The 13,894-nt window shown below is 36.8% G+C and overlaps 1 protein-coding gene across 1 annotated transcript in view; it reads left to right on the top strand.

Annotated features, from left to right (window-relative positions):
- Nucleotides 1–13,894, top strand: part of LOC108146894 (catenin alpha) — a 121,198-nt gene that overhangs the window by 5,760 nt on the left and 101,544 nt on the right. The window contains exon 2 of the mRNA XM_041708559.1: nucleotides 7,245–7,621. Coding sequence (XP_041564493.1) covers nucleotides 7,245–7,621 — 377 coding nt within the window. The remainder of the gene's footprint in view (nucleotides 1–7,244; nucleotides 7,622–13,894) is intronic.

The raw sequence follows: 13,894 nt of genomic DNA, 5'->3' as shown, positions 1-13,894 counted from the left end.
CAGTGGACTGATTTCTATAAATTCGAATACATATATATATGTAAAACATTTTACTGCTACCACTGATTTGAATTTGTAAACAAAAATAAAATGTATGCTGAAATATTAAAAAAATATATTATAACATATGATATTAATATTTATATCATAACCCAATAGTAAATACGCCCATATTCTTAGGGTACCAAGTTTGAAAAGTGGCAAAAGACAAAATATTCTTGATGCGCCGAAATGAAATAAACGCACACATGCTCCCGTGTATGAGAATGCATGATCACGCATACATACAAAGACGAATTCAAGCGCAGGGAAGTCTTCTTCAAAAAGCGCCTCTCTGCGACTGAACGACTGAACTCGTGCAATGAGTGCGCGAGCATAAAAATGAGAATAAGAATGAGAAAGTAAAAACCCGAACGCACACGAAGTGCATGGACCTGCTGCTGTGAGAACGGTGGACCTTCCGCGGTCCGTTTTTTTGTGTCCAAATGCGTCGTATGAAATGACCAGTCTATATGTTGTATGGTTAGTGATATAACTCAGTTATTTTCCGTCTGTGATAAGTTTAATTTCGGCAAATTATAACAAGAAAGAAAGCAAACTTCGGCAAGCCGAAGTTCATATACCCTTGCAGCTATCGCAAGAATTAAATATTTTTGAAAACATTCAAATTATGATTTACTTGCGTATATGTTTAAAAACATTGAAGCTATGACGATTTGCAGCTTAATTATTTGATTGTTCTTATATATATTTTTATTATTTGTATGGGAGCTATATGATATAGTCGTCCGATTTTGATGAAATTTAAACCATAATTCTGAAATATTTAACCATTCCTATATGTCGAAGAACTAAAAAAAAAATTAAAAAACAGCAAAGTTAAAAATTTTTTCAATTATTTTTCCGATTGTTCCTATGGGAGCTATATGCTATAGTCGTCCGATTTTGATGAAATTTTAACCATAATTCTGAAATATTTAACCATTGCTTTATGTCGAAGAACAAAACAAAAAATTAAAAAACAGCAAAGTTATAATTTTTTTTCAATTATTTTTCCGATTGTTCCTATGGGAGCTATATGCTATAGTCGTCCGATTTTGATGAAATTTAAACCATAATTCTGAATTATTTAACCATTGCTATATGTCGAAGAACTAAACAAAAAATTAAAAAACAGCATAGTTATAATTATACCCTTGCAGAGGGTATTATAATTTCAGTCAGAAGTTTGCAACGCAGTGAAGGAGACGTTTCCGACCCTATAAAGTATATATATTCTTGATCAGCATCACTAGTAGAGTCGATCTAGCCATGTCCGTCTGTCCGTCCGTCTGTCCGTCCGTTTATATGCAAACTAGTCTCTCAGTTTTAAAGCTATCTGCATGAAACTTTCCCAAAAGTTGTCTTTCTATTGCAGGTAGTATATAAGTCGGAACGAGCCGGATCGGACGACTATAGCATATAGCTCCCATAGGAACAATCGGAAAAATGATTGAAAAAAAATTATAACTTTGCTGTTTTTTAATTTTTTGTTTAGTTCTTCGACATATAGCAATGGTTAAATATTTCAGAATTATGGTTTAAATTTCATCAAAATCAGACGACTATATCATATAGCTCCCATACAAATAATAAGAATATATAAAAGAACAATCAAATAATTATGCTGCAAATCGTCATAGCTTCAATGTTTTTAAACATATACGCAAGTAAATCATAATTTGAATGTTTTCAAAAATATTTAATTCTTGCGATAGCTGCAAGGGTATATGAACTTCGGCTTGCCGAAGTTTGCTTTCTTTCTTGTTTTTTATTTTTTTTCATTTATTTTTCCGATTGTTCCTATGGGAGCTATATGCTATAGTCGTCCGATCCGGCTCGTTCCGACTTATATACTACCTGCAATAGAAAGACAACTTTTGGGAAAGTTTCATGCAGATAGCTTTAAAACTGAGAGACTAGTTTGCATATAAACGGACGGACAGACGGACAGACGGACGGACAGACGGACATGGCTAGATCGACTCTACTAGTGATGCTGATCAAGAATATATATACTTTATAGGGTCGGAAACGTCTCCTTCACTGCGTTGCAAACTTCTGACTGAAATTATAATACCCTCTGCAAGGGTATAAAAAGTCTTCTATGTTAAAATATAAATTTTTTTCTTGGAAAATATTTTCTTAAACAGTGGTTTCAAAAATATGAATTAGTTTACTGTGTTTGACTTTTCCACAAAATATTGATATAAAATTTAGTTATTTTTTCCATTAGTTTGTAATTTTCACGGCGTAACAGTCAATCTGTTCGTGCCGTGCTCTGCCAGTGCTCGGCATAAGATAGGGTCACTGTAGCGGTGCTGTTCTCTCTTTGCTTGCTGCGTTGTCAATGCAGTTTGGAAGATGGCGCTACACAGAAACCCGATTGTTTTCTGGGTGAACATATATTTTGAAATTTGTTCAGCTGATTTTTTTAAGAACAAATGGGACAAAAAGGAAAACCGAATATTATTATAGAGAAATACGAAAGCGTTAACTCTGTTCAAACATGAACACGTATAAATATAAGTATATGAGCTGAACATAGCAGCCACTTGAGTCAAACAACATTTGTATATACATAACATGTAAAATGACCTCCTGCGAGCGGTCACAGAATGTCTTTCATTATAAGTGATATCAGGGTAGTACTGATCTCCCTTATCGCACTTAAGAATGTTTTCCCCAAGTTGGGATAAACTAGCCACTCCGTGGGATATAATAAAAAAGATAATAATACCGATTATAAGATTTTATGAGCTCTGCACATGGCACTTTGTCAATCGAGCCATAATTTACAATCTGTTACCTAAACCATGCAAAAGAACAGTTTTTAGCACTTGTAATCTATAAGTAGGCCACTTGAGCCTCCAAATAGTATCACTTAAATTGTTTCCCACACTGCACAAAGGACTTGTGCGGAGGTCAAAATGTAGATATCCCGCTCAGGGCAAACAGATGCAGTCTCTGCAGGCCATAGATAAGAATAGAATAAAAATCACAGCAATGTTACTTGCTAAGAAATTTTATAAAATAAAAACAGTTTAAAGACTTGACATTATTTGGGCGTTCTTTTCATGTTTGGTCCTTTGAGGCACTCTGCAGTTTTCCCCCACCAGTGGTAAAAGACTCAGAGTTAAAAACTAGCTCCTTAAATTCTGTATGTACTGCAGCTAAGATAGCAATATAAAAAATCGGGGAAACCCCAACCGTGGTAAAGAACAGAGTATAACAATTTAAGCAAAAAGATACAAAAGCATCTTTTTTTTTTTAATTTAAAGCACCTTATTTAGTCTTGAAGTTGAAGGTTGCTATAGAATCCAATTTTTTTTTTTTAAATCGTGGTAAGCCGTGCTTAAGGCCATGGACATCAGCCAGTACAGGCTGGGCCATCTCGAGCTTCGGTATAGAAACACTGAATAGCTTTGACGTTTGTGAAGCGATAGAACCACCAATAAAACCAAAAAAACGTATCGAAGTGGTGACTTTGTTTATCGATGGGCGTTCAATAGCGAAAACGAAGCGTACGTATCGACGAAAGTACAGAGGCGATATCGACTGGCCGCCACGTTCGCCGGATTTGACCCCGCCGGATTTCTTTTTGTGGGGCTTTCTTAAAAGCAAAGTATACATACATAAGCAAGCCCAAGACCATGACAGAACTCAATGATTGATCGGCCGATATGCTCGAGAAAGTCATAGAAAATGCTCGAAAAAGGACACCTTTTACCATCAAGAACAAAGGTAGTGACTTAGTCGATATTGTGTTCAAGCAAACTCATATGAATTATAAAGCATCAATCTAAATAAACATAAAACATTTTCATGAATTTTTGTTTTTTTTTTTTCAAAGTTATTCAATATTTTCATACCGAAGCTCTAGATGACGCACCCTGTTCGGTTTTTGTGATAAGTGAACATTTAAAGTGCGCTACGACAAAAATTATAATAATCATATACACTAACAAATACAACAACAAATCAAAAACCCAATTAACCCATATATAAATTAATTGGTGGGCTCGCTAAAGCAACAGCATATACAGCAGCGCAACTACAGCAGCAGCATCTACAAGCAGCAACGGATACAGCATCAGTAACAATAACGTCAGCATCTACAATCAGCAGCATCTACAACCAGCAACGTCTACAGCAGCAGCAACGATAACGATAACAGCAGCATCTACAAGCAGCAGCACATACAGCGGTGTCCAAGACAACTGCAGAAACTACAGCAATGATGAATGCAGCGACAACACCAGCGACCAGCACCATATCAAGATAAAATATATTTAAGTAAATATATATATATATATATATATTATATATAGAATGGTGTCCGAGAAAATCTTGATCTGCTTTAAAGGCAGTCTGAAATAAACAAAACGTGTAGGGAAATTAGCAAAAAAGGTGTTAGAAATTTCTCAAACGAGGGTATAGAAATTATTAACGAGATAGAAAGGGAATTTTTTAATTAAGCTTGGTCCAGTAGAGCGTGAATATTTTACAAAAAAGAGGTAAGGCTAGGTATTGTCGGCTCTTAAATAAGTTGCAGAGGTTAAAAAAGAGCATAGACATTCGTTGATAGAACGTAAATTTAAGCAGCTTAGGGAATAATTAAATGAAACGTTCTTAGAAATTCAAAGTCAGAAACGAGAAACTCTGCGAATTAGGAAAATAAAATTCATTTCCTCAGGCAGGAGGAGGAGTTAAAACAAAAGTCGGAGCTTGTAGTGTAGATTTTGATTTAATCCCTATCGAGTTGGAATTTGACATTCAGAATATTTCGACTGCAATAAATAAGCAAATTAAGGAGAAAGTTGTTAGTAATTTGGAGGTGGTGGGTAAAATATAAAATTTGCCAAGCCTACCAAAAGTTGAGGTGCCCACATTTGACGGTGAAGCCAAAGAGTGGGTCATCTTACAAGAACTGTATGTCGAGTTGATACATACAAGGGAGAATCTAAGCACCTCCCTAAAATATAATTATTTAAAGTCAGCTTTAAAAGGCGAAGCGCGAAAAGTTGTCGCTCACCTATTTTTGGGTTCCGCAGAAAACTACGATGCCGCTTGGAAACTTCCAACCAAGCGGTACGAAAACAATCTTAAATTTTTCGGATCAGCCTAATCGACTGATTGAATTTTTAATTATACCCTTGCAGATGGTATAATAATTTCAGTCAGAAGTTTGCAACGCAGTGAAGGAAACATTTCCGACCCTATAAAGTATATACATTCTTGATCAGCATCACTAGCAGAGTCGATCTAGCCATGTCCGTCTATCCGTCTGTCCGTCCGTCTGTCCGTCCATTTATATGCAAACTAATCTCTTAGTTTTAAAGCTATCTGCATGAAACTTTCCCAAAAGTTGTCATTCTATTACAGGTAGTATATAAGTCGGAACGAGCCGGATCGGACGTCTATAGCATATAGCTCCCATAGGAACAATCGGCAAAATATTTGAAAAAAAATTATGACTTTGCTGTTGAAGTACAAGATTTGGAACGATTCTGGGAAGTGGAATATGATAATTAGAATGACATTGAAACTGAAATTTGTGAAAGCAATTTCATTAAAACTACCACAATTGACAATCAAGTATATTGTTAGGATTCCATTTAAGGACGATACATCCTTATGGGATTCAAAGCCATAAGCATTGACACGGCTTATTAGCATGGAGAAAATATTCCAGCGAAATGAGAAACTTATAAGCTATAAATCATTTATGGGAAAATATATTGATCTTGGACATATGGTTGAGTCGAAGAAGGAGGGAAAATATTACCTTCCTCACCAAACCGTAATTGGGAAATTTTTAATATCATAGACTAGAGTTCTAGTAGTAATAGCTGATAAGTGTAAAAATAAAGAAATTTGTAGTATAATTAGAAATGACTTCTACATGGATGATCTAAAGACAGGAGGCTATTCAGCGAAAACCCCATAAATATAATAGATCAGATTTCCAGCGTTAACCTGAATTTATGGAAATGGATTTCTAAAAAGCCAGAAATATTAAATGTTTTAGAGGATACAGGTGAAAACAAGATTATAACTATTAATGAAAATGAGTTTGCCAAAACATTGGAACTTCTTTTTGGGAACCCTAAAAAGATAATTTTAATATTAACAGTTCCTTTCACAATCTCAAAAATGTATGACCCGTTAGGATGGTTAGCCTTAGTAACCATTACAGGGAAGTTATTTGTGCAAAAACTTTGGATTTCTGAAAATAGCTGGGTTTAGGAATAATCAAATGATGATGCCCAGGAATGGTCGGATTATAAAGAAAAACTATTATTATTGGAGAAAATTAGAATACCGAGATGGATTCAAAGCAGATTAATTTCGATTATTAAACTGCCAGGCTTGCAGACGCTTCGGAAAAGTCACATGCTGCAGTGGTTATGCAAAAGTGGGGAGATTGGTTACAATAGTAGCCAGCAAAAGCAATAAATCCCATTAAAAATAAGAAAACCGTTCCGAAACTAGAGCTGTGGGCAGCTCATCTATTGAGTAAACTAATACACAAAAGAAAGGAAGCAAACTTCGGTAAGTCGAAGTTCTTATATATTGAAAACATACAAATTATGATTTACTTGCGTATTTGTTTAAAAACATTGAAGCTATGATGATTTGCTGCTGAATTATTATTATAATTATTATATACGATATCGTTTTAGGGTTTTAATAAAATTAAAAGCGTAACTCTGATTATTAATAAGTCAAAAAACTTTTTTTTTTTTAATTATAAAATAAAAAAGATAAATTAAAAAAAAATTGGTTAATACTTCCCATGGGAGCTTTATGTTATAGTCGTCCGATTTTGATAAAATTTAAACTAAAATTCTGAAATATCGAAAAACTAAAAAAAAAATTAAGAAACAGCAAACTTATAATTTGTTTTCATTTATTTTTCCGATTGCTCCTATTGAAGCTATATGCTATGGTCGTCCGATCCGGCTCCGACTTATGCACTACCTGCAATAGAAAGACAACTTTTGGAAAAGTTTCATGGAGATAGCTTTAAAACTGAAAGACAGACGGACGGACAGATGGACATGGCAAGATCGACTCTTCTAGTGATGCTGATCAAGAATATATATACTTGAAAGGGGTCAGAAACGCTGCCTTCTACCTGTTTGATATTTTTAACCATATATTAACTACGTTTCTTAATAGTTTGCATTATTTATTTATAGGAAAATCAAAACGTGCCAGTGCGTTAGTTGCAGCTGTTGAAAAGGCAACAGAAAATTTTATTCAAAAAGGTGAACAGATTGCTTATGAGAACCCAGATATCACACAAGAAATGTTAACCGCTGTGGATGAAGTAAAAAAAACGGGAGATGCGATGAGCGTTGCAGCGAGAGAATTTTCTGAAGATCCATGCAGTTCCCTAAAGCGGGGAAATATGGTGCGGGCAGCTAGAAATCTGCTATCAGCTGTTACCCGTTTGCTTATTTTAGCTGATATGGTAGATGTTCATTTGCTACTAAAATCGCTTCATATCGTCGAGGATGACTTAAATAAACTAAAAAATGCATCGAGTCAGGACGAACTTATGGATAATATGAGGGTATGTGTCTAATATGTACTTACCTATTAAAAAAATGTGTCTAATATGTACTTACCTATTTAAACTATTTCAAAATAATCGGTTTTAGATTCATTTTTTTTACCTTTTATAATTTTGGTCAGAAGTTTGTAACGCAGTGAAGGAGGCGTTTCCGACCCCATAAAGTATATATATTCTTATCCGTTTGCGAGCTCAGTTTAAAAGCTAGCGATCACAGTTCTCTCAAAACATGTGTACGCAAATCAAGTTTGAAAAGCGCCCCGATCGGACGTCTATATCCTATAGCTGCATAGATATTGACGTGCATCTTTCCAAATCATATTTTTTTACGCATACCTTGATCCCTTGATCAGCGTAATCGCGTGTGCCCATAGGAACAATAGAGCAAAATGGGTTCAAATTTTATTTTTTCACCATATTTCGCGCTGTTTATAAACTGTTTACCTGAATCTTTCCAAATCATATTTTTTAATGCATACCATGATAAGGGTGAAAGAGCGTGCCAATCGCACGTCTATATCTTTTAGCTCCCATAGGAACAATTGGGTAAAATCGGTTAAAATTGTATGTTTTTCAGGATATTTCTCACAGTATAAAAGCTACTTCGCCAAACTCTGCAAGGGTATTTAAACTTTTGCTTGCCGAAGTTAGTTTTTGTTGTCCTCGATATACCTAAGCAGATGTTACAGAGGGTCATGTATGAAGTATTTTCCTAATTTCAGGAGCAATTCCGTTAAATTTGAGACTTCGTTAAAAAATTGTTTTCTAGTTTATATTTGGAATTTGGATATTTAATGTAATAATCGGGACACTCGACTTTTATTCTGTATTCAGTTCATGTCTTTTGCACATAGAGAGCTGCGTCTTTTATTTAATGTGAATGTTGTGCGGTGTCAGCCAGGCGTCGGAAGATTTCGGGGGCAGCTGGAAGTTGCGACAAGCTGTGAGGGTGAAAAAGGAAAACAATCGGCAAACGAGGTGGAAAGAAAAAACGGCCGGCCGGGCGTTTAAGTCACCAGCTGACATTTGGAACCGAACTTAACAACTAGCTTATTCCATGTGGTGAGCGCCTTCGTACCTCTCCAAGACCCGCTGGAAGCTAGAGAGCGCGACCGTTAAGAGCGGGAGAGCGAAGGCCGCCTGAACATTCCGCATCCTTGCACCCGCTGACATTGCAACTGTTTTCAGGACTGATCGCAGACTCCGGAAAGGATCCAGCCAAACGCCGTCTAATAAGCCACTGGCAGTCCCTCGACAACCGAATGAAAACCTGTTTGGATGACATTTCTATACACATCCGCACCCAGGATCAAGGGAATCGTTGCTGGCAAGTAGAACCTCTAATCAGCAAGCTGGAGATCTTCGAACTTCTCGTCGACGCGGAGATTTTCCGTGGAAAATGGCCCCTTGTTGCGCTTAAGGAGCTCTTTAAGGTACTCATAAGTGACAATAAAAATTGTCAAAGACAATTAAAATTACACTGTAAATCATTAAAAAATAAATCAACCGAAGATCATTAAACATAACATTTAAAACATTCTCAAAAATGTAAACAAAACAAAAGCCAAACAGCTTTATTGGTTTTTGCCCGCACCTCTAATTAGCAAGCGTCGGTAGGGTATGCAGGCACCATCCGCTCGCAAAACAACAACAAAAGCTGGTTTATGTTGACGTTTTCTCAACAAGTTAAGAGCAATCGGTACTTTAAGTGACACCGACTGCGATATGCCCTGTTCCTATCTCAGTGGACTGATTTCTATTAACTCGAATACATACATATATGCAAAACATTTTACTGCTACCACTGATTGGAATTTGTAAACGAACATAACATGTATGCCAAAATTTTAAAAATATATTATAAAATATAATATTCTTATTTTTAACATAATCCCTATAGCAAATATGTACTACAATATTGTTAGGGTACCAAGTATGAAAAGTAGCAAATGACAAAATATTATTGATCCGTAGAAATAAAATAAACGCATACATGCACCCATGTATGAGAATGCATGATCACGCATACATGCTCCTCTTTGCGACTAACGACCGAACTCGTGCAATGAGTGCACGAGCATAAAAATGAGAATAAAATGAGAGAGCAAAATATCCGAATGCAGACGAAGCGCCAGGACCTGCTGCTAAGAGCCCCTGGGGCCTGTCGCTTAGAAATTTGTTCGTCCATTTTCGACGTATGAAATGAGTAGTCTATATGTTGTATGGTAAGTAATTGCGTGCAGATAATCATAAGCCTTTCAGCGGCGGAAACTTCCTGGGCCTCTAGATAGACCCCTGAAAGCGGCGAGTGATTTCTATATCGCTGGAAAAACCGATGGACACAAGCGAGGGCACGCAATGCTCTGTCTAACTTAGAAAAGCGATATAGTTTATCTTCTGTCGGAAGACGATTTTTTACTTTGATCACCAGTATGACTGCTTCGACTGCGGGTCTAGTGGAATAGGTCCAGCAATGGAGTTTCGAAGTTAGCATCGCCATGCTAGGCAGGATTGCTTCGGCCATCTCGGCAGAGCCGTAGCGCTCCACACAGCTCAAGCCTGGAAGCAAGACAGTTTTGTCTGGCGCAATACGCGTCTTGGCCAGGAGCTGGTGCACTGCGCCACTTTAGGCAAGACTCACGTGGAAGTTCATCGTCCTACCCTAACTCCCGGAACCAAATCTTTCATTAAGATCTTGGCATACACTACAAATGGAGCGAGCCAGCCTGCATGCTCAAACAGCTTGGAAATTTGGGAAATTGATAGTTGATAAATCTGGTGGAACGAAGAAAAATTCATCGGACGCCGCTTTCCAACGTACTCCGACAGTTGTTTATACTTTCAGTGTCAAACTCAGGGAAGTCTGATTCACAAAATGATCTCTTTGGATATGAGCTAGCATTTCTTTGTGGTTGGAGGTCACCTTTTTTAATGGAAAACCCGCGGAATCTACTGCATTTTGTAACTCACGAAAAATGAGCTGAACGTCCTCTGCGGAATCAGCTCCCGAAAGGACATCATGTACATACATATAATTCCGAATGACGTTGGTCGCTCTTGGACGGCTGAGCTGTACGTCAATCGCCAGCTGTTGCAGAACTTGAATCGCCAGATCTCCTCGTATACATGCAGAATTATTAGTAGGAAGAACCTCTCTCATGTGGTTGAGGTCGAGATATTCTTAAATCACGGCGTCATATTTAATTTTCTGTTGACTGTCCCTTTTTAGGCGCTGCTCGTTCCTTAGGAATTAAGACTACGCGAAGGATCTGGGGTCCCAGGGCGAACCTGACGTTCTCAGGATCACGAAACGGAAGGCTTACGATTTACCTGCCGCTATCGTCTTTCGTAGTAGTCCGGAGAAAATTATCCTCACAATTCAAACGGATGTTTTTGCCACTTTTATTGGCAGATCCTTCACCTCCTAAAAGATTGTAAAGGAAAGCGTCTAACGCGTGGGAAATACTGCCTTAAAGCAGGATCCAGAGAAGAGAGTCACAAAAGTTCGTCCGGGTGCCGCTTTGGAGGATGGATGGTAGAATTCGGCCCCGATCCGAATCTCAATTTGTGCGCTCTCGTAAATACGCTAGTGTAAGTTCAGGAAGATCCCGTAAAAAACGTTACGTTTGTTTTCGAAAAGCTCAGTTAGGTTAGCCCAAGCTGATCGAAAACCATCGTTAGTATGAGGCGCATTGGAAACTATGCTGTGTGCATCGCCACTCGTTTTGGGATTGAGGTGGATAATTTTTTCGATCGCCGTTAGCCTCGGTTGTTAATGTAAATTGCCGTAAAAAGGTCCCTAAGGTCGCACGGAGGAAGCCGACAGCCTAAAGGAATATATGTCTGGGTCGGATCAGCTTGTGTCACCTTTCGTACCACCGCACACTGGTCCCAAAGTCCAAAATTTGTGCAGTAATTAGAAAAATGAAGATATACGCTTGAAACTTGGTACAGTTAATGGTTGTTGGATATAAAAAGCCTGCGCAAAAATGGTTTGCGATCGGGCCACGCCTTCCTTACCTCCCCTTATAAACAACAAAATTACTCATACGTCCGTTTGTCAATTGATATTGCTTTCAGTTTTACATGGCTTAGATTTTAGTTTCTTATCAGAAAATAAATATTTTAAATGAAAAAATAACTAAAATAGAAAATGAGGAAAGTTTTCGGCTAGTTTTATTTATTTTTTTTATCACATATATTTATTAAATTAATCATTTTCTACATCTAAATCAAAAGAATAGTCATTAGTAAATTCAGTTGTGTCCAAGTCATCTCCATCATCATGTGCATCATCTGTATTAATATTATTATTTAAGAAATTGACATTTGGCCTGCACTTATCTTTTGCAGCGATAATTTTTTTGTAGCTCGGATAAATGTCGCAATTCCTGCATTTACTTTGCAGCCTTATGCTCATATACTGTTTTTTTGTAAAGCCGTTTTCAATTAAAAAGTCTAAGGCTTCTTCTGGAGTGAAAGGTACATGCTCTGCTTTGGAAGATACTTCCTCAACGGTCAATCGCGCCTTTTTTGCAGCCAAGTTTGCTGCATGAGCAAGAAGATTAACGTCGTTATTATTTTTAGATGAAAGATCGGCAGCTAATCTTTGCTTTAATCGGCAACTTCCTGCATCATAGTTTAGTCGTGGGCGTCCTGAATTTTTGGGGGCCTCTTCCATAAAATCAGATGGTAATAATTTGATTTTGAAACGTAATGCGAGCCAGCTTCTTCTTAAGTCTTGAAACATTCCGGTTACAATTGTTTAACCGTGTTTTTAATGCAGCAACAAAGTTTGCTATTTTCTTGTCTATTGAGTTCTTTATATGTTCCTTTAATGTTTTAATAATATGCTGCAGCACAAAATCATAAATACTTTTATTTTCACGACCATTTGCCAGCCAAACCTCTACCATTTCAGCATAGCTCAAATTGATGTTGTCTGTCAAAAAACAATATTTCATGGAATCGGGCAAAAACGGACAAAAAAAATTAGTGTAATCAAAAAATATATATGTTAAAGATAACATCTGTATCAATAGTTTCTTAAATACGATTAAATACTATATACCTTTATTCCACGGAACACGACATAAGTTAGGTTAGAATTGCTAAAACACATAACATCACAAAAACACATATTAATAAAGAAATTACACATATAACAAATATTGCAATATTACATAATATTTCACATACCTGCACAATTATCATCTATTTTGAATTATTGCAATCGAGATATTAGATTTTACACAATTTGTTTTCAAACTTTGCATTAATTTCACGAGAAAGCAATGCCAAAGTTTGCGGTAAACGATCAGCTGATTTCCAGGACTGCCAGCGATCGCAGGGATGCAATTTCAATTGAAACTATTATTTTCAATTGCCCTGAATATTACTCTATCGCAATAAAATATTGTTTTTGCCCAACTCTTAAAAAAAAAATTGGATTCTTGCTCAAATTTTGGACTTTGGGACCAGTGTGCACCGTAACAACAATTGTACTTAGCTCTCCGGCTGCCACCAATCACGGGGTAAATTCGTCGTACCCTTTTTTGATTCGGTCTCATTAAGCTCGGACTTCTTTGCGTCGGATATTCAAATTTACTGAGGCGGTCTGAGATATCAATGAACTTGTTTAGCGCTTTTTTTTTGCCGCTGTTAGAGTTATTTTTTGTGTTGGATCGCGTAACTCTATTTTGGGACGAAGGAGATCCTCTAACCGATTTTGGTGATGGCCGCTTTACGGAAATTCTTGGGTCTTTCGGCTTTGGAATATGCGACAATTTATTAGGACTCCCGCTGGACATGCCAATAAAAAGGAACTATTTGTTGTTAGACCGAACGGGCTTTGTATTTCAGTCGATAGTGTGTCGAGTTTATTCGTATACTTTTTTAAAAATCAATTTTAAACTAATTTCGTTTTCGGTGGTTTTAGTATTTATTACATTTTTTCATTTTAAATTTTTATTTTTTTATTTAAATGGAATTGAATGAATTTAAATATTATTGCTCGAAATAAATTTCATATTGATGAGGAACAAATTCAAAGATGGGGCCTTCATGTCCTGCAATGACCGCCTTGAAATTGATGTCATGCTCAGACCCTCTTGGATGCTGTAAAGGAATTGTATATGTATATATGTGTGTGTGTGTGCGTTTGCGCAGATCGCGCTCACGCCAGAAATATTGGCAATAAATAAAACACTGGAAACCACACAAAATTTTTTCGCGTCGGTCTTATGAATTTTTTTTATTTGTACATGAAATTCA

This window comes from Drosophila elegans, unplaced genomic scaffold (genome assembly GCF_018152505.1).
Source record: "Drosophila elegans isolate 14027-0461.03 unplaced genomic scaffold, ASM1815250v1 contig_271, whole genome shotgun sequence".
Classification (NCBI taxonomy): domain Eukaryota; kingdom Metazoa; phylum Arthropoda; class Insecta; order Diptera; family Drosophilidae; genus Drosophila; species Drosophila elegans.
This window is presented reverse-complemented; position numbering and strand designations above follow the sequence as displayed.